Source organism: Panthera leo, chromosome A1 (assembly GCF_018350215.1).
Source record: "Panthera leo isolate Ple1 chromosome A1, P.leo_Ple1_pat1.1, whole genome shotgun sequence".
NCBI classification, from domain to species: domain Eukaryota; kingdom Metazoa; phylum Chordata; class Mammalia; order Carnivora; family Felidae; genus Panthera; species Panthera leo.
In genome coordinates, this window is record NC_056679.1 from 87,987,624 (window position 1) to 88,008,956 (window position 21,333).

Genomic DNA, 21,333 nt, shown 5'->3' on the forward strand with positions numbered 1-21,333 from the left:
TCACGCCAAAGAATGCAGCTGTCCCAAGCGCACACTGGAGGGATTTTTACTAAATCCGCCCATCTTGCCTTCCTGGGTAAATCCCATTGGCTCGTGTTCCTCTTCTTGGACTCCGTGAGCTCGTACTGTGTCAGGGGGCTTGCATTCATACCTGGGGACCGGGGTCTCCGTTCCCCCGCCACTGTTTTCTGAGAACTAGCTGGCACAGGACTGTGCTGTGACCTCATCCGATTCCAGGGATTCTGGGGAGTCTCTGTTCTTTCGCTACCATCTCAGTTTCTTTGCTGTGGCAGGTCTGTTCAGATTTTACATTTCTTTCTTTCTTTTTCTTTCTTTTTTTTCTTTCTTTTTCTTTTCAATGTTTATTTTTGGAGAGAGAGAGAGAGAGACAGAGCGTGAGCAGGGGAGAGGCAGAGAGAGAGGAAGACAGAATCCGAAGCGGGCTCCACGCTCTGAGCCATCAGCACAGAGTCCGACGTGGGGCTTGGACCCACAAACCGTGAGGTCATGACATGAGCCGAAGTCGGACGTTTAACCCACTGAGCCACCCAGGCGTCCCTGCTCCTCTCTATCTGCTTCTTAAAACTGATTTCAGCGTCTGTTCTGACGCTGGCATTTGCAGCTATAAATTTCCCTTCATGCCCCACTTTAGCTGTGCCCTATAACTACTGTTTCCATTCCCATCTGGCCCAAAACGCTAATTATGTTCATGATTTCTTTCTTGACACATGGATTATTCCCAAATATATTGTCTAGTTTGCAAATGCGTGTGGCATTCCCGAGTTTCCTTGCATGGCTGACGTCTGATAGATTTTGCATGCCATTAGCTGTGAACAGTCTGGGGCAGGGCGTCCCCTGGAAAATGTTCCAGGCACACCTGTGTTGTCCTGCTCATTCTGCTGCCAGTCAGTGTTATATTGTGTGCACACAGGAGTTTAATTTATGGGGTGACCTGCTGAGCACTGGAAAGAATCCATTACTGATATGTCTCAAGAGAAAGGGGCATGCCAAGCCACCCAGGGCCACTTCAGGGAAACAGCAGTTTTGGTAGGAGGCAGAAGAAAGTAGTGAAGGGAGAGACCCAGGTTTGTTCCCCTGGTTTCCACAGGAAAGAGAAGGCAGGACGGGGTAAACAGCTTAGCTTGGCTGGTTTAAATAATTCTAGTGGGCTGTGGGGCAGAGGGGCTAGCTGTCCCATACCTGGTCCTGCATTGACTCAGGGCAGGGAGAATATTGGCTTGGTGGCTGAGAATCCAAGTTGACTGGTGGTGTGGGGTCTGCTCTGGATACCTTGCTTACAAAAGAAGAGCATTTACTATCTCTAAGAATTTTTCAGCCTGGGAAGGGGTGGTCTTTCCCCCTCACCCCCGTCAGAGAGGACATAAACACCAGAGCATGAAAAATACAGAAAATAAGAAAATATATGGGGCACCTAGGTGGCTCAGTCTGTTAAGCATCTGGCTTTGGCTCAGGTCATGATCTCACGGTTGGTGGGTTTGAGCCCCGCATCAGGCTCTGTGCTTACAGCTCAGAGCCTGGAGCCTGCTTCAGATTCTGTGTCTCCCTCTCTCTGCCCCTCCCCTGCTTGCTCTCTCTCTCTCTCAAAATAAATAAACTTTATGTATAGATATATATTCAATACAACTGGCACTATAGACAAATAGACAAATCTAGAATCTGAGAAAACACAGCATACTTATGGATGTCAGATTTGCCAGGTTGCTTGATGGTGTTTGGTAATTCCATATTCTTGCTGTTTGTTTTCTATTTATCCTGTCCATTACTGAGAGGAAGCTATTGAAATTTCCAGCTGTTATTGTTCAAGTGTCTGTTTCTCCCTTTAATTCTGGCACTTTTTGCTTTATGATTTTTCAGACTCTTTTGTCAGGTGCATACATGTTTATAATTGTTATATCTTTGTAATATTAATTTTTTTATTATAAAACATCCTTTTTTTCTAGTAACCTTTTTTTGTTTTATAGATTATTTTCGATTATTTTATTATAACCACTTTAGCTTTTATTAACCATAAGACAGTTTGCAAGTTCAGCCTTTTTGATTTCAATCTATTTGTGTCTTAAAGTGTGTCTCTTATAAACACCATTTCTATTTGTTTGTTTATCTATTTTGCTTTTTTGATCAGGGACAATCTCTGCCTCTTAACTGGAGTATTTCATGAACTTTCACTTCAAATTATTTCAGATTGCTTTATGCAGGTCTATCAATTTGCTATTTATTCTCTATCTCATGTTTTCTGTGTTACCCTGTGCTCCTTTACCAATTTCTTTTATATTAAAGAAGTGTTTTCCAGTGGTCATTTTTATTTCTATTGGTGGTTCTTACTGATTGCTTGTGACATGGAAATATGCATCTTAATTTATCGCAATTTACATCAGATCAATACTTACTTAATCCCAGTAAAAAACAGAAGATTTTATTCATTATAACTCTATTTACTCTCCCCTTCTGTATGTGTATGTGTGTAGATAAATATAAATAGGTAGGTTGATAGATGACAGATAGATGATGTCTATATGTTTTAACCCAATGATACAATGTTTTCATTATTGCTTTATATAATCTTAGGTATTTTATTTCATTTTATTTTTTAAAGTTTATTTATTTATTTTGTTTAGAGAGAGAGCAAGGGAGGGGCAGAGAGGGAGAGAGAGGATCCCAAGCAGACCTTGCACTGTCAGCACAGAGCCCAATGAAGGGCTTGAACTCATGAACCATGAGATCATGACCTGAGTCAAGATCAAGAGTTCGATGCTTAACCAACAGAGCCCCTAATCTTAGGTATTTTAAAGAAATTAAGAGAAGTAGAGAGAAACATATTCATAGAGAGTTTTACATTAACCTACATGTTTCTCATATTTAGTACTTTTTTTTCTTCCTCTGGGTTAACATAACTGTTGTCAGTGCCTCTTCAGTGTAGCTCCATTCCTCACTTCATTCTGTGTGATTTTCTTGTTATATATGTTAGATCTTTACGTATTATCCTCCCAGATGTACAATTTTATAAATATTGTTGCATGCAGTTGTTTTTTTAATCAGTTAAAAACAAATTTTATTGATATTGTCTTTCATATCCTCCCATGTAACTGTCTTTACTGTGCTTTTTATTTCTTCAGGTCAATTTGAATTTTCTTTGGGGTCAATTTCTTTCTGTCTGAACAATGTTCTTTGGTATTTCTTGCAAGGGAAGTCAACTATCAACAAATTCTCTCTGTTTTTGTATATCTGGGAATATCATTCTTTCCTTTTCCTTTGTGGAGGACAGTATCCATCTGTTTCCTGGATATGATTTCTCTGTTTTGATCATTTTCATCTATATGGATCATTGTCATCATCCTTACAATTATTTTTATTTCTGTATTGAAATGCCTACTGATTTATTTTTTTAGTTTTTATTTAAATTCCAGTTAGTTAACATATAGTGTAGTATTAGTTTCAGGTGTAGAATCTCATGATTCATCACTTCTGTACATCAGCCTGTTGCTCATCACAACAGGTGTACTCCTTAATCCCCATCACCTATTTCCCCCATCCCCCCCCACCTCCCCTCTCGGAACCATCAATGTGTTCTCTAGAGTAAAGGGTCCATTTCTTGGTCTCTCTCTCTCTTTCTCTCTCTCTCTCTCCCTCTCTCTCTCTCTCTCTGCTTATTTCTTTTATATCTTAAATTCCACATATGAATGAAATCATGCCTACTAATCTTTTAAAAATAAGGCTAAAAGCATCTAACAAAATTTACCATCTTCACCATTTTAAGTGCACAATACAGTAGGATTAATATATTGGAATTCTATACCCAATTGTTGAACAACAATTTCCCTCTTCCCCCTGTCTCTTCTGCTGCTGGCAAGTACCACTCATGTTCTTGTGTCTAAGAGTTTGACTAGTTTAGATACCTCACAGAAGTGGATTCATGCAGGATTTTTTTGTGTGTGTGCCTGGTTTATTTCACTTAGGATAATGTCCTCAATGTTAATCCATGTTGCAGCAGATGTCAGGATTTCCTTCTTTTTAGTGGTCAAATAATATTCCATTATATGTATAGACCACATTTGCTTTGTCCATTCACATGTCCATTGCCAGTAAGGTTTTTTCCACCTCTTGGCTATTGTGAATATGTTACAGTGAACATAGTTAAACAAATATCCCTCTGAGATCCTGTTTTCAAACCTTTGGGGTACATACCCAGAAGCGGAATTGCTAAATCATATGGTAATTTTATTTTTATTTTTTTAATGCTTATTTATCTTTTTTTCTTTTTTTTCTTCTGTTTTCAATATATGAAGTTTACTGTCAAATTGGTTTCCATACAACACCCAGTGCTCATCCCAAAAGGTGCCCTCCTCAATACCCATCACCCACCTTCCCCTCCCTTCCACCCTCCATCAACCCTCAGTTTGTTCTCAGTTTTTAAGTCTCTTATGCTTTGGCTCTCTCCCACTCTAACCTCCTTTTTTTTTCCTTCCCCTCCCCCGTGGGTTTCTGTTAAGTTTCTCAGGATCCACCTAAGAGTGAAAACATATGGTATCTGTCTTTCTCTGTATGGCTTATTTCACTTAGCATAACACTCTCCAGTTCCATCCATGTTGCTACAAATGGCCATATTTTATTCTTTCTCATTGCCACGTTGGTATGGACATTTTAACAATATCAAGTCTTCCAATCCATGAACATAGGATGCTTTCCATTTTTGTTTGGATTTTCTTTAATTACTTTTGGCAACATTTTGCAGTTTTTAGTATACAAGTCTTTTGCCAATTTGGATAAGTTTATTCCTAAATATTTTGTTCTTTTTGATGCTATTTTAAATTTTCATATTTTTGACCCATAACTTGCACTCTGGGTATAAATCCAATTTAGTTATGATGTGTTTAGTTCATGTGTTGCTGAATTCAGTTTCCTCATATTTTGTTGAGGATTTCTGCATCAATATTCATGAAGGATATTGGCCTGAAGTTTTCCTTTCTTGTCATGTCTTGGCCTGGCTTTGGTAATGGGGTCTAACTGGCCTCATAAAATGAGTTTGGGGTGTTCTTTATTTTTAAAAAATATTTTTAACATTTATTTACTGCTGAGAAAGAGAGAGAGAGAGAGAGAGAGAGAGAGAGAGAGAGCATGAGCAGGGGAGGGGAAGAGAGGGAGAGAAACAACAAAATCTGAAGCAGTATCCAGGCTCTGAGCTGACAGCACAGAGCCTGACACAGGGCTCTAACCCACGAAGTGCGAGATCATGACCTGAACCGAAGTCAAACACTTAACCCACTGAGCCACCCAGTAACCCCTTGGAGTATTCTTTAAAGTTTGATGAAATTCTCCATTGAAGCCATCTGGTCGTAGGTTTTTCTTTATTAGGAAGATTTTGATTCCTGGTTAAATCTCTTTATGAGTTATAGGTCTGCTCAGGATTTTTATTTCTTTGTGATTCAGTCTTGCTACATTGTATGGTTCTAGGAATTTATCCATTTCTTCTCAATTACCCAATTTATTGGCATTCATTGTTCACAATAGGGTCTTGATCCTCCTAATTCATCTGGCATCAATTGTAATGTTTTCCTTTCATTTCTCAGTTTTGTTATTTGATTCTTCTTTTTTCTCAATTATTCTAGCTAAAAGTTTGTCAGTTTTGTTGATCTTTTCAAAAAACTAACTCTTAGTTTCAATGATTTTTCTATAGTTTTCTATTCTGTTTTATTAATTTTTCCTCTAATATTACCTCGCTTCTGTCACCTTTGGGTTTAGTTTGTTCTTTTTCTAGTTCCTTGAGTTGTAAAGTTAGGTTATTGATTTGAGACCCTTTTTTTTAATGTAGGCATTTACCACTATAAACCTCTTCTAGCACTGCTTTTTCTGCATTCCATATGTTTTGGCATGTTATGTTTTCATTTGTCTCAATATATTTTCTAATTTTCCTTGTGATTTCTTCTCTGGCCCACTGGTTGTTCAAGACCATTTGTTTAATTTCCACCTGTATATGTCCCCCCCCCCCCCCCATTTTCGTTTTGGTATTGATCTCTAGTTTCATTCTATTGTGGTCAGAAAAGACACTTTGTTTGACTCAGGTTTTTTATTTTTATTATTTTTATTTAAATAATTGATTGTCAAGTTAGCTAACATTCAGTGTATACAGTGTAGTCTTGGCTTCAGGAGTAGATTCCCGTGATTCATCACTTACAAACAATACCAAGTGCTCATCCCAGCAAGTGTTCTCCTCAATGCCCAACATCCATTTTCCCCACCCCCAACCCTAACCCCAGCCACACATGAGTGAAATCATATGATATCTCTCTTCTTCTGACTGACTTATTTCACTTAGCATAATATCCTCCAGTTCCATCCACATTGTTGCAAAATGACAATATTTCATTCTTTTTCATCACCAGTCACTGTCTTTTTAAGTTTGTTAAGACTTGTGTTGTGGCCTAGCATGTGATCCATCCTGGAGGATGTTCTATGTTCACTTGAGAAGAGTTCATATTCTGCTCCTTTGAGGTGGAGTGTTTTGTATATTTCTGTTGGTTCCAATTCATCAGTAGTGTTGTTCAAGTGCTCTGTTTCCTTACAGACGTTTTGTCTGTTGTTCAACCATTGCTGAAAGTGAGGCACTGAAATTTCCTACCATAGTTATATTACTGTCTATTTCTTTCCTTCAGGTCTGTCACCTCTGACCTCATGTATTTGGGTGCTCTGCTGTGGAGATGGGGAACAGAGCCACTCCAGGCTAACATGCCCCAGATGCCCCATCCCCATCCTTGCCAAGGTTCAGGATATTCTGTTAAATAAATATTTTCAGGGGCGCCTGGGTGGCTCAGTCGGTTAAGCGTCCGACTTCGGCTCAGGTCACGATCTCGCGGTATGTGGGTTCGAGCCCCGCGTCGGGCTCTGTGCTGACCGCTCAGAGCCTGGAGCCTGTTTCAGATTCTGTGTCTCCCTCTCTCTCTGACCCTCCCCCGTTCATGCTCTGTCTCTCTCTGTCTCAAAAATAAATAAATGTTAAAAAAAAAATAAATAAATAAATAAATAAATATTTTCAATTTGGTGCATGCTTTTTGTCAATTTTCAGTTTTTATATAGTTGCTTTGACAACTTTGTCCACTTTTAATGTTACTTTTTGGGGAGAGAATTTGCTGAGTTCCTCAGTCATCCATTTTTTAAGTGGCTGGGCAGGTTCTCCACTGTTCCCTTATTCATACAGGGATGAATGAGGCACTGGGAGATGGATTTCATGGACCTTGGAAGAAATATGTGCCCTGAAGTCTAGCTGTGTCCCCCTCAAACATACACCCCTCCCAGGATCCATTCAGGCATTGGGACAATGGGTCACAGACCAACTAAGTTATCTTGGGGCCATCAGCTCCATGTCCTTGCCTCAGTGGCCACTTTACTCCCTCCAGCCAGGTCCCCAGCACCCAGAGGACCCTAAGTGTACACTTCCAGACACTTGCTACCCAACTCCAAGCTTCTTGTGATGGTACAAAATTAACAAACATTGGAGACAGTTACTTCCTCATCTTTTCCTATCCCATTTGGCATAAATTGAATTTTACTCAAATTTTATTTCTAGATGGTTCTGTATGATTCTCTAAGCTAATTAAAAATATTTTGGCATAAGCATCCTAGATTAAGAATTGTCTGTATAAGAAGTAGTTATGGGGAGCCTGGGTGGCTCACTTGGTTAAACATCCAACTCTAGGTTTTGACTCAGGTCATGGTATTATACTTCATGGGATTGGCCCCTGCATTGGGCTCTGTGCTAACAATTCAGAGACTGCTTGGTATTCTCTCTCCCCCACTCCTGTACCCTCTCTCTCTCTCTCTCTCTCTCTCTCAAAATAAATAAATAAATTTTAAAGAAGAAGTAGTTATAACAAAAGTACTCTGATACTATCAGGTTTGTAAATTCTAAATTAATATTATTTGAGATTCATCCATTATGCAACTATAAAGACATACCCAATAGCTGAAGATTTACAGTAATGACACTATTTATCTCTTGTATAGATTATTTCATTTTTAAAAATGTTATCATTAGGGATGCCTTGTTGGCTCAGTTGGAGGAACATGTGACTCTTGATCTCAGGATTGTGAGTTCAAGCCCCGCATTGGGAGTAGAGATTACTTAAATAAATAAATAAATAAATAAATAAATACTTTAATTTTTTAAAAAAAATAAATAAAATGCTATCCTATCATTAATAAGCTCGCCCAGTAAACTCCTTTAAAATCTTTGGTTTTCATTCTAAATTGTGCTTGTCCAAAGATAACATTCATTTACTCATCCAACCAGCAAATATTTATTGGGCACCTCTTTTAGTCTGCTTTCACCCCCATAACAAAATACTGTAAGCTGGAGGGGATTAAACAACAGATATTTATCTTCTCATATTTCTACTGACTGAAAAGTCCAAGATCGAGGTGCCAGCTGATTTTATTCCTGGTAAGAACCTCTTCCTGGCTTGCAGATAGCCACTTTCTTGCTGTTCCCTCACATCGTGGGAAGAGAGAGCTCTGGTCTCTTCCTTTTTTTATAAGGACACTAATCCCATGATGGCTGCTCTACCCTCATGACCTCATCTAAACCTAAGTACCTTTCAGTGGCCCCACTCCTAACACCATCACATTGGGAGTTAGGGCTTCAACATAAAAATTTTTGTAGGAACCCAGGGATGCCTGGGGGGCTCAGTCGGTTAAGCGTCCAAATTTGGATCAGGTTGTGAACTCTTGGTTCATGGGTTCGAGCCCTGTGTTGGGCTCTGTGCTTAACAGCTCAGAGCCTGGACACTGCTTCAGATTCTGTGTCACCATTTCTCTCTGTCCCTCCCCCACTCATACTCTGTTTGTATCTCTCAAACATAAATAAACATGTTTTTAAACTAAAAAATAAAATTTTTTGTAGGAAGACAAACATTCATCCCATAATAGTGCCTGTATCTGCTGGGCATTACTTATGGTGCTGGTGACATACCAGTGAACTCAGATCCTCTGTCTTCATAGAGCTGGAATGTGCCTCCTAGAGAAATGTTTAATAAAACATTGCGTGAGGTGGGAAGGACAGGCATATTTACACCAGAGAACACATTAGAGTTTTATACTTGTAAGGTGATCATTAGGTCACATCTTCATAACAAGTGATTTAAACAGAATCTGGCATATGTTTCATAGCAAACCGAAAAGCCAACTGGGAGGGCATGGAAGAATAAATCCCATGGTAGTATAACAATAACCAGAATAACATAACTATTCTAGAATAACACAGAACAACCCAGAATGTTTGTTCCACATGTGTGTGGTTGAGTGTCTGCTGGGTTCTGAGATGCCAGAATGGACATGGCCCTAGCACAAGAGGGAGACCAGCCAGATGGACATGGAAGAGGAAGTGGAGCTATGAACAGAGAAAAGATTCCAAGAAAGTGGCATGGCTATTTGAGTGTGCCTTACAGAGAACCTACTGGAGCATGAGGAGGGGTTGGGGAGGGGACATAGGAGTTTGCAGGTGAAGATAAGTAAGGATTGACCTTATTCTATAAGCATTGGGAAGCCACTTGGGGGGACAGGATGAAATTTGTGTTTTCAAAAGTCATGGTGGTATGGACAGCAGGTTAGGAAGCTAATTGGATGCAGAGGCAGTGGATAGGATACTGTTGTCATAGAAATGAGAGATGTTGGCTTGAATTGGAGTGATGGTCATGCATGTGGGGTAGGGGAGGGAAGATCTGACAGACTCAGGACATGAGGGACAAGGTGGAGGGGATGATTGGGTATGGGAGTGCTATTTGCAGAGAAATTTTGGTACCTGTTTCCAGATTGAACATCTGAGAAATGATAGAGCCCCGGATGAGGTTTGGGTCAGGTCGGGTGTATCAGGTAGAGACTGCATTGTGAGTTTTGTTTGATGCTGAGTGTGTGGGGGTCTTTGAGGTCTCCAGGCAGAAGGGTTGAGCTGGTAGTTAGCCAGGAGTTTCGAGTTCAGGAATAATCACAGCAGATTCTGGCTGTTGGGGTGTGCACCAAGACCACCAGTGATTCACTACAAGTACTCTCAGAACTCAGCAGAGTTATGGCTTATTATGGGAAAAGGTCACAGGTGAAGAAAATCACCTCAAGAAAAGAGACACATGGGGCAGGGATACACCAAGGATACACCAAGAGCAAGCTTCCAATTGTCCTGTCTCAGTGGAGTTGTGGATAGCACTTAACTGATCCAGAAACCATATATGGCAACATGGTGGCAGAGGAGTTAATGGAGCTTTGCTGCTCACAGAGACTTGGCTTATGGTCTGCAGTGCTGACCTCAGTACTTTAGTCTCTCCAGGGGTCAAAGTGATGCTGCATAGGTCTTGATATCTTCATATGGTTTTGGGTTACTATCTAATTCCTTTCATTTCAACCTCAAGGACTCCCATACTCGTGTGTGTGTGTGTGTGTGTGTGTGTGTGTGTGTGTAGAGCAGTGGTAATAAACTCTCTAGCCTTTATACCTGAAAGTCATTAACACTGTATGTTAGTTATACTTTAAGAAAAATGTGTTTAAAAATAAACTCTCTCACCTTTTGTTTATAAGGAAAAGTCTTAATTTCTCCCTGAGTTTTGAAGGACAGTTTTGCCAGCTATAGTGTTCTTAGTTGACAGTTTTCTTTTCTTTTACAACTTTTCAATCCTGCCTTCTGAGCTACAAGGTTTCTACTGAAAAATTGACTTATGATCTTATTTAGAATTCCTTGTATGTGATTAGTTGTTTCTCTTGCTGCTTTTTTTTGTCTTTCTCTTTCAACAGTTTGATTATACTATGCTTCAGTTCTTAGTTTACCTTGTAGGAGTTCATTGATTTTTAGTTTTTTTTAATATTAAATATAATTTATTGTCAAATTGGTTTCCATACAACACCCAATGCTCATCCCAACAGGTGCCCTCTTCAGTGCGCATACCCACTTTCCCCTCCCCCTCCTCCTCCATCAACCCTTAGTTTGTTCTCAGTATTTTAGAGTCTCTTATGGTTTGTCTGCTTCCTTCTCTGTAACTTCCCTCCCATCCCCTATGGTCTTCTGTTAAGTTTCTCAGGATCACATATGAGTGAAAACATATTGTATCTGTTTTTCTCTGCCTGACTTATTTCACTTAACGTAATACCCTCCAGTTCCACCCATGTTGCTACAAATGGCCAGATTTCATTCTTTCTCATTGCCAAGTAGTATCCCATTGTATATATAAACCACATCTTTTTTATCCATTTGTCAGTTGATGGACATTTAGGCTTTTTCAATAATTTGGCTATTGTTGAAAGTGCTGCTATAAACATTGGGAGTACAAGTGCCCCTATGCATCAGCACACCTGTATCCCTTGGGTAAATTCCTAGCAGTGCTATTGCTGGGTCATAGGGTAGATCTATTTTAAATTTTTTGAGGAACTGCCACTCTCTTTTCCAGAGTGGCTGCACCAGTTCGCATTCCCACAGACAGTGCAAAAACGTTCCCATTTCTCCACATCTTCTCCAGCATCTATAGTCTCCTGATTTGTTCATTTTAGCCACTCTGGCGTGAGATGGTATCTCAGTGTGGTTTTGATTTGTATTTCTCTGATAATAGATTTTTTTTTAGATTCTTGGAGTTTAGGATTTCTGTATTTCATTAATTAGAATGTTTTTAGCCATTGTTTCTTCAAATAATCTCTCTGACCTTTCTCTGTCTCTCTCTCACTTCTCCCTCTGGGATTCCCATAATGCCTGTGTTGAGACCTTTGATGTTGTGCCACAATCCCTTAGGCTCTATTCACTTTTCTTCATTTTGTTTCTTTCTGATACTCAGGCTACATAATTTCAAATGCACGGTCTCTTTATTCTGCCTGCACAAATCTGCTGTTTAACTTCTCTTTTGGGGGACAGCTGGCTGGTTCAGTCTGCGGAGCTGCAATTTTTGATCTTTGGCTGTGAGTTCGAGCCCCACGTTGGGTGTAGAGATTGCTTAAACATACAATCTAAAAATATATATAAACAATAAAATAAATTATCTTTTTCAATATATTTCTTGTATTTTCAGCTCAGAAGTTCTTATCAGTTTTTTTATGTATTTTCTATCGCTTTGTGGATATTCTCATTATGCTCATATATTTTTTTCCTGAATTCTTTTAGTTCTTTGCATTTGTTTTCCTCTAGCTCTTTGGTTATACTGAAAGCAATTGTCTTCAAGTTTTTATCTAGTAAATTCAATGCCTGTGTTTCTTCAGGGACAGTTTCTGGAAATTTACTTTGTACCATTGGATGACCCATTTTTTCCCCTCTTCTTTATATGCCTTGTGATATTTGTTTTTTTAGAAAAGCAGACATTTGACAAAAGAAGTCACTTCCTCATGTCTTTTCTTGTTGGCTCTTGGCTGGTACAGTTCTCTACTGTTTAGTTGAACATGTTCCAAGCCTAGAGATCTTCTCAAGGTGTTTTGGGGACTTTTCTGATACATATTGCCTGGAACTCACTGACTTTTTAAATTCTCATGTACACATGGCTGCTTTTGAATGTCTTAATTTCTCAAAGAGAAATCTAGCTTCTCCTTAGGAGATAGATATATATAACTCAGCCATCAAAAAGAATGGAATCTTACCATTTGCGAAGATGTGGATGGAGCTAGAATGTGTCATGCTAAGCAAAAGAAGTCAGCTAGAGAAAGACAAATATCATATGATTTCACTCATGTGGAGTTTAAGAAACACAATAGATGAACATTTGGAAAGAGGAGGAAGAGGAGAAATGAAAACATACAACAGGAGACTCTTAATGATAGAGAACAAACTGAGGGTTGATGGAGGGAGGTGGGTGGGGGATGGGCTAGATGGGTGATGGGTATTAAGGAGGACACTTGTTGAGATGACCACTGGGTGCTGTACGTAAATGATGAATTACTGAATTCTACTCCTGAAACCAATATTGCACTGTATGTTAACTATAATTTAAATTTAAAAAATGGAGCTTCCTAATGTGTCATTTGACTAATGTCACTCTTTTACACTGATTAATTTTGAATCGTAAACCAACTTAGTATTCCTAAGGTAAGTCTTACATTATCATCATGGTTATCCTTATATATTGTGGGATTCTATTTGCTCATATTTAGTTAGGTGGTTTTTTTAAACTTTTTTTTGAAAGTTTATTTATTTTGAGCAAGAGAGAGTAAACAGGGGAGGGGCAGAAAGAAAAGGAGAGAGACAATCCCAAACATGCTCTTTGCTATCAGTACAGACCCCAATGCAAGGCTTGAACTCATGAACCATGAGATCATGACCTTAGCTGAAACCAAGTTGGATGCTTAACTGACTGAGCCACCCAGGTGCCTAGTTAGGTGGTTTTTTTCTGTTCTTTTTAAAATGGAAGTATAATTGACATATAGTGTTATGTTAGTTTCAAGTGTACAATATAGTGATTTGACAAATCTATACATTACTCAGTGCTCATCACAATAAGTATAGTTGCCATCTGTCACCAAACAATGTTATTAAAATCTTACTGTTCTACTTTTCATCTCCACGACTTCTTTATTTTATAACTGAAAATTTGTACTTTATCTATTTCACCCATTCCCGCCCCCCCCCCCACCTCCCTTCTGGCAACCACCAGTTTGTTCTCTGTATTTAAGAATCTGTTATTTTGTCTGTCTCTTTTCTCTTTGTTTTGTTCATTTGCTTTGTTTCTTAAGTTCCAGATATGAGTGAAATCTTATTTGTCTTTCTCTGACTTATTGCACTTAGCATAATACCCACTAGGCCCTTCCATGTTGTCACAAGTGAATGGGAAGCTCTCCTTGTTTTCTAAGGCTGAGTGACATCTCATTGTATGCATGGACCCCATCTTCTTTACCCGTTAATCAGTGGTTGAACACCTGGGTTAAAGAAAGTGAGATACTCCAAAATGGTAACTAAAGGACCCTCACTTCTGAAGACAATAGAGTATGTGAGCTTCTTACTATTCCCTTCACTAGATACAAATAAGAGCTCAGAAATTACATATAAAACAAACATAAGAAGACCCTTATGCTAGTCAACTCAGGCTGTATAATAAACACTAGGAGGTTTAAATAACAGACATTTACTTTTCCCCACTCCTAGAGGCTGGAAGTCTGAGATCCAGGTATGGTCACGGATAGTTCCTCCCGAGGCCCCTCTCTCATTGGTGTGTCCTCACATGGTCATCCATCTGTGCCAGTCTGTGTCCTGATCTCCTCTTCTTATAATGGCACCAGTCCTGTGGGGTTAGGGCCCACACTAGTGACCTCATTGTACCTTAATTAACCCTTTAAACACCCTATTTCCAAATATTGCCACAAATATAGTCACCTCAGAGGTCCGGGGGGTTAGGAATTGAACACATAATTTGAGGGGATGGGGCACAAGCCTACAACAACCTTGAAAGGTAGAGACACAAGGTGGACCGTAGGGAACTTGTGATCCTAGGAGCAACACCATGGTGATTTTCCTGCATTTTCTTTTTCCCTCATGTGTCCCAGACTTGGAGAACAAGAAGCCAGCAACTCAGAAACACAAATGAGCACTGACAAAAAAAATGTCCCCCAAAAGCCTATTCCTTCTAGCCATAGGACCAGGACAGGAACAGCCTAGCAGGACAGAAAACTTGAATATCCCAGACTTTGGCCCCAGCCAGGCTGTAATGAGCCTTCTCAAACCCACCCCTGCTGGGAGAGTTCCATAAAAGACCAAGTGGGGAGCTGGACTTTCAGCCTTGCTGTGCAATACCTGGGAGTCAGAGGAGACCAGAGGGTAGCTGCAATGCCTACCTCTGTTCAACAGTAACTAGAGCCCCCACCCTGCCAGCAATGTCAGTGGTACCCCTTCCCCCTCTGCCAGGCAGTAATGAGGTAACATCAAACCTTCCCCTGCTGGAGTAGTGTTGGAGACAGCCAGTCAGGGCTGCTTTCCATCACCAACAACCAATTCTCTTATTCTCTGGACATCAGCTAGGCAGCCAACAATTCAATTGGGTTTTGACACTGCATACCTAGAATTAACATCGGATTCCACAGGTTAAAGGTCCAGACCCCACAAGTCGTTCCCACTTACAATGCAACGTGCAAGTCCTAGGTCACCTGTACTTCTGACCAACCAACAATAAATTGGAGACTCCCACAAGCTCCTCCCCAGGTTTGATGATTTGCTAGAGTGGCTCACAGAATTCATGAAACACTTAGGTTTACCAGTTTACTACAAAGGATACAACTCAGGAACATCCAGGTGGAAGAGAGGCACAGGGAAAGGTACAGGAACAGGATGGTGCTTTAATACCCTCTCTGGGGCATCACCCTTTCCGGCAAGTTGACATGTTCATCAACCGAGAAGCTCTTGGAATCTCGTTGTTCAAGCGATTTTATAGAGCTCAAACTCCAGCCCCCTCCCCTCCCCAGAGATCAGGGATAGAGATGGAAGTTCCAATCCTCTAGGCACTTGGCCCTTCTGGTCATCCCGAGGCCACCCATGGTTCCCATCCTAAGTCACTTCATTAGCATAAACTAAGGTGTGCTGTAAAGGAACTCTTCAGGAGTAACAAAAAAAAACATTTGCACCACTCAGGAAATTCCAAGGAGCCTGGAATTTTAGGAACTCTGCCAGGAATGTAGGACAAAGACCACATATACTTCTTCTTATATTACAGGCAGCTAAAACAGAAGCCTTAAATAAGAACCAGAGTCTCATAACATGTTATGAAAGTGTCCACATATCAGTAAAAAGTCATAACTTGTCATAACTAAGAACCAAAAACTAAGAAGATCCCAAAATGAGTGGAAAGCAAAAAAAAAAAAAAAAAAAAAAGACAAGGAATAGACACCAATATTGACATGACAATATTGTTGGAATTATCTGATAAATGTTTTAAAGCTATTATGATAAAAATACTTCAACAAAAAATACAAACACACGTGAAACAAGTAATAAGTCAAATGTTTCAGCAAAAAAATCAAGAGTCTTAGGAAAGAAGTAGAGACATAAAGAATAACCAAATGGAAATTTTGGAACTGAACAATACAATAACCAAAATATAATATAATATAATATATCTGGGGGCGCCTGGGTGGCACAGTCAATTAAGCGTCAGACTTTGGCTCAGGTCAAGAGCTCAGGGTTCGTGAGTTCCAGCCTCGCATCAGGCTCTGTGCTGACAGCTGGGAGCCTAAAACCTGCTTCAGATTCTGTCTCTCTCTCTCTCTTTCTCTTTTTCTGCCCCTCCCTGCTCATTCTCTCTCTCTCTCTCTCTCTCTCTCTCTCTCTCTCTCAAAAGTAAACACTAAAAAGACTGTGGTTTGCCTCTCTTCCCCCCCCCATGTCTATTTGTTTTAAAATAAATAAATAAATAAATAAATAAATAAATAAATCGTTCTAGGGGTGCCTGGGTGGTTCAGTCGGTTAGCCATCTGACTCTTGATCTTGATCTGGTCTGGCTCTCAGGGTCATGAGTTTGGGTCCCTCACATTGGGCTCCATGCTGGGCATAAAGAGTACTAACAAAATAAATAAAAATAAAAATTACTGTCTTAAAAAATTAAAACTTGCTCTTTGAAAGGCCTTGTTAAAAGGATGGGGAAAAAAGCTGCAAAGTGGAAGAAAATATTTGTAAGCCACATATCTCGCAAAGGATTAATATTCAGAATACACACATAATCTTCAAAATTCAGGAGCACCTGGGTGGCTCAGTCAGTTGAGCATCTGACTCTTGATTTCTGCTCAAGTCATGATCCCAGGGTCATGGTATCAAGCCTTGTGTCAGGCTTCTTGCTGAGCATGGAGCCTGTTTGATTGTCTCTCTCCCTTCTTCTGCCCCATTCTGTCCCTCTCTCAAAATAATAGACTTTAAAAAATCATTTTAAAAAGTTACCACATCATAAAGTACAACACAACTGTCAAAAACAAGTTGTGTTAGATTTGATCTCTAGAAACAGCTTACCAACGAAATGTCATAACAGATAAATGCAGGGACTTTGGGGCTGAGTGAGTTCTTTCAACAGGGTTCAGTCTGGGAAAAGGGTCATGGATCATGCCACATGACATTAGAAAGGGCAAGTCCAAAACAAGGCTGTGAGGATGCACTAGCCACTGTGCACTAAGCACAGGGGCAGAGTAACAAGGTAGAACTCTCAAGGACACCTGGGTTTGCTGGGAAGTTAGGCCAGCCACCAGCAAGGACCAAGGGAAGCTGAGCCACTGGAGGAGACATTGCCTCTCTGCAGCCCCAGTGAGTATCTCTCAACATATGCTAGTCGGAGCTGGGCTGACCCTGCAAAATTAGATCTAAACAGGCTTAGACAAGGATATATCATCCCAGAACATCACACAGAGGAGGTTACCAAAGAAATGCAGTCTCAGAAGACAGGTTGCTCAAAGTCTCACCTGGGTCCCCATGTGCAGAGCCAAGCCAGCTGGGGCTGGATGAGCATGTGATGGAGAGGAAGGCGTGGGCTCAGATGTAGGTCATGAGGACTGAGACTAGAGGTGTGTTCACTGTGTGTCTGAACAAGAGTGGTCAGGGCTACAGGACTGTGGAGGGACTCTCAGTAGAAGGCTCAGAGTCCCTGGGCACAGTGGACCTGTCCCAGAAGGGAGTGCTGGAGGGAGGCCATTCTTAACTGAAACTAGAATTAGAACTGGTAGAGATCAAACAAGGCAGCAAGTGCTTGTGGCACATCAGAACCACACATTCTTTCCAAATGAGATTTCCCCGTGAGAGTGGCCAGAACATCTAGCAGGAGCAGGAGGCAGGGGGTTGGGGGGACTCTGGTTCAGGATCCTTCTTCAGCCTCTACGGCCCTCCTGTATAAGAATCCACCTCTGCCTCCCTCTGGCGGGGAGGGACTGCTGGTCACCCACCAGGCTCCTTTCTGCCTCCGACTGAGATAGAGCTGCTGTGGCCAATTCTGGAGGCCACACCAGGCCAGGGAGGTGACAATGGGGGCCAAGCTGATGATTTTCTATCCATGCACTTTGGAGCAACCAGGAGCCCAGGAGAGGTGCCTTGGGGGCCAGCTGGTGGGGCGAGGCTGGGGACCAACTGTCCCAGTTTCCCCAGGACTATAAGCTGGATGAGCTGGTCACCTCCATTGAGGGTGCCCTGGCTGCCCCACTCCATGAACCAGGATGCCTGACTTCCACCCACTCCACAGGGAAGGGCAGTTCTGCTGTCTGATTGGCCCCCAACCTCCAAGTGAGGTGGCGGAACCCTCTCCTCCTTCTCCAAACAAACAAACCCACAAAGAAAGATAACACTTCATCCGGTTCTGCTTTTTTATTGGCCTGTCTGTTCATATACAGCGAGTCCTAGAGCGGAAACTGAGGGGCGCAGCCCAGAACGGCGACCTCCCACCCCCCATCACACACACCCCCTCTCTGCCAGGCCGAGTGCTTAGTGCACCTGGGCCAAGTTGTGCTTCTTGTACAGCAGCGCCCTCTTCTTCTCTCGCTGGCGCACGAAGGCTCGAAGTCGCGCGGTGGAGAAGGAGACAGCCGCGGGCTGGGAGCCCGCAGGGCCCTCCTCGGTTAGCCATGGACACTGTAGGCAGCTGGTCGCGCACGGCCGGCCCCTGGAGAGAGGGAAACGGTACCAGCTGAGCTCTGGGAGCGGAGGCCGAGCGGAGAAGGGACGTAGGGCGTGGGCCAGGCGGGGTGGGAGGGCTGGGCGCGGGGCGGAGCGCAGGGTGATGCGACGGGCAGGACGGCCACCTTACCAGGGGTGCGCACACAACGTGCTCCGGAGAAAAGCCACCGCGCCGCCGGACAGCCCCGCGTAGCAGCAACCCAGACGGATGAGCCCCTTGCGCAAGGCTTTCTGCAGGTCGCGTGTCCCTTCACCGTTCACCGGGTACTCCGCGCTCAGCCTGCGCGCGTGGGGGATCAGGAGACTCAGGTAACCATCGGGTGTGTGTGTGGGGGGGAGACAGCGGGGGGTCTGGGAGAACCCTCCGTGGATGCCCAGTCTCTCCGCAACCCCCCCCCCCCCCCCCCCCGCCCCTGCGCTTGGAGAACTCACATGATGAAGGCTGTCACGCCTATAGCCCAGATGTCGGTCTGTGGGACGGCACCCTGGCCCTCCAGGAGCTCGGGAGCTGGGAGTGAGTACAGGTCAGGGCACAGGTGAGAGGCTGGGGAGGGACGCAGACCTGGGGGCGGGGTTTCCTCCTGGCCCACCCTTCCCCCCAGGTCAGGTTGGCTTCCGCTCCCCGCGCACCCATGGTCTCCACGTAGTCCTTGAACCTCTCGGAGGGCAGGACCTTCTCCTGGGCGAGGCTCTGGGCGTTGCCCAGGTCGACGACCTTGAGTAAGTTGTATTCGGTGACGATCATGTTCTCGGACCTGAGGTCCAGATGCAGAATGCGCTGGGCGTGCAGGTACTGGGCGGCGCTAAGCATCTGCCATAGGTAATCCTTCACCTCCGACTCTGAGTAGGAGACCCTGGGGGCGCGTGAGAAGAGGGGCTCGGCTCTGTCCACGGCAGAAGGGGCGCGGAGACACGAGCCCTGCCCGTGGGCTTGGGAGGGGCACCCCCGCTCTGCTAAAGTTCCGGGACGTGGGCTGGTCGGTGGAGGCGGAGCCCGGAGGTGGTACGCACCGCGCGCCCCTCCGCGCTCCGACGCTCGTTACATTCCCGCCCCGGGACCAGCAGGCAGGCCACCCCTCACCTCTCCGCCAGGCAGGGGAGCAGCTCGGGTCCCGAGCAAAGTTCCAAGATGAGGACCAGGTGCCGGGGGCTGAGGTAGGCGGCCTGCAGCTGGGCCAGGTGCGGGTGGCGCAGGCTCTTGAGAGCCTCGTATTCGCGCAGTACAGCAGTCCTGTCCTCGGGGCGATAGGGAACGATCTTCGCGGCCAGCGCGCGTCCGCTGGCCTTCTCCCGGCACTGCCGCACCACGCTGAAGCGGCCCCTGGGCGAGGGGGCACCGGCCAGGCTTGTGAGGACACCCCCCACGCACCCTCCTTCCCAGTATCAGTAAAGCAAGCCCAGCGGGAGGTGACCAGAGCCTTCCGGGAAGGGAGAGGACGGCACAGAGGCTCTGAACCAAACTTGGGTGGAGGCGCCAAGTGGGGAGGGAGGCTGGGCCAGCGGGGTGGTGGGCTGTGGCGGGGAGGTCCGCCTTCCCTTTACCTTCGGATCTGCGTCTGGAAGGCGAACGTCTGCGTGCTGGGGAGGGGCTGGGCTGGCCTCGAGGCGCTGCTCTCCTCCTCAGAGGCTACGGGAGAAGGAGTCAGTGACGGAGGCACCCCTCCAGCCCCAGCTCCCCCCCACCTCGTCTCCTCTCCCCCTTCCCAGGCACCCTGACAGGGGCCCTTCTGTGAATCCCCACACTTTGACCTCATTCCTTGGGCCATGGAGATGCAGGGACCTACAGGTTAAACCAAACTTTCCCAGTGGCAGTCCCCGGGGGCTCAGTCCCTTAAGCGTCTGACTCTTGATTTCTGCTTTTGTTATGATCTCATGGTTGGTGAGTTCAAATCCGCAGCTCAGAGCCTGCTTAGGATTCTCTCTCCCTTTTTCTGCCCCTCCCCTGCTCATGCTCTTTCTCTCTCAAAAATAAATAAAACAAAAATAAATTTAAAAAGCATCCCAGAGAGTACGTGTGACTGGAGTGGCAGCGCATGGCCACCGCCCCGCCCAGCAGGCTCACCCAGGTGGCTGGGCCCTCCCAGGAGGACTGGCTCTGAGGGGCTGCTGTAAGGACCCATGCCCGCCTTGCTGACGCAGGCCGTTCGGAAGATGTATGTGCCACCCCTCGAAAGCTTGCTGGCACCGTAGCAGCAGTCGAAGATGTCGGAAGCCAGGGTGTTCCAGCTGCCACCTGGGCCACACAGGAGGGGCATGGGTGAGCACTAGCCCAAGGCCCCCCTCCCCAGGGCCAGGGGGTGGACAGACCCCTCCCAGAGGGAGCACGGAGTTGGCTGGGCGCTGCCTGAGGCCACCCAGCCAGGCAGGCTTCCCCGATGGGCACCCGGGGGCCACCGGGACGGCTCGCACCTTCCAAGCTGCACTGCACAATGTAGGTCACGGGGCCGTATGACTCCACAGGTTTCCAGACCAGCAGCACCCCATCGGCATATACCTCCCCGATGTCTGGGCGGGGGGAAGATGAGGGGCGCTCTGCGGGGCCACAGTCAGCAGTCAGGGTGGGGGGGCCTTTCCAGGGCTTCCGATGCAGCTCAGAGCCCCTGCCCGCCCCGCCTTGCCCTCCTACACCTGCAGCCAGGACCCTGAGCCCACCATCCCCTAGTCCCATTCGTTCGGGGTCCCCTTCCAGCACTGACCAGTAAGTAGAAGGGCCCAGGGCCTCCTGTGGTGGGGGCCTTGGT

At 44.3% G+C, this 21,333-nt stretch overlaps 1 protein-coding gene across 1 annotated transcript in view; it reads right to left on the reverse strand.

The window, feature by feature from the left end:
• Window positions 1–18,271: 18,271 nt before the first annotated feature.
• Window positions 18,272–21,333, reverse strand: part of OBSCN (obscurin, cytoskeletal calmodulin and titin-interacting RhoGEF) — a 159,294-nt gene continuing 156,232 nt past the window's right edge. Inside the window, exons 100-107 of the mRNA XM_042931633.1 lie at window positions 21,002–21,124; window positions 20,655–20,825; window positions 20,135–20,219; window positions 19,674–19,913; window positions 19,223–19,446; window positions 19,025–19,100; window positions 18,723–18,872; window positions 18,272–18,578 (exon numbers count right to left, since the gene is read on the reverse strand). Coding sequence (XP_042787567.1) covers window positions 18,401–18,578; window positions 18,723–18,872; window positions 19,025–19,100; window positions 19,223–19,446; window positions 19,674–19,913; window positions 20,135–20,219; window positions 20,655–20,825; window positions 21,002–21,124 — 1,247 coding nt within the window. The 3' untranslated portion in view covers window positions 18,272–18,400. The remainder of the gene's footprint in view (window positions 18,579–18,722; window positions 18,873–19,024; window positions 19,101–19,222; window positions 19,447–19,673; window positions 19,914–20,134; window positions 20,220–20,654; window positions 20,826–21,001; window positions 21,125–21,333) is intronic.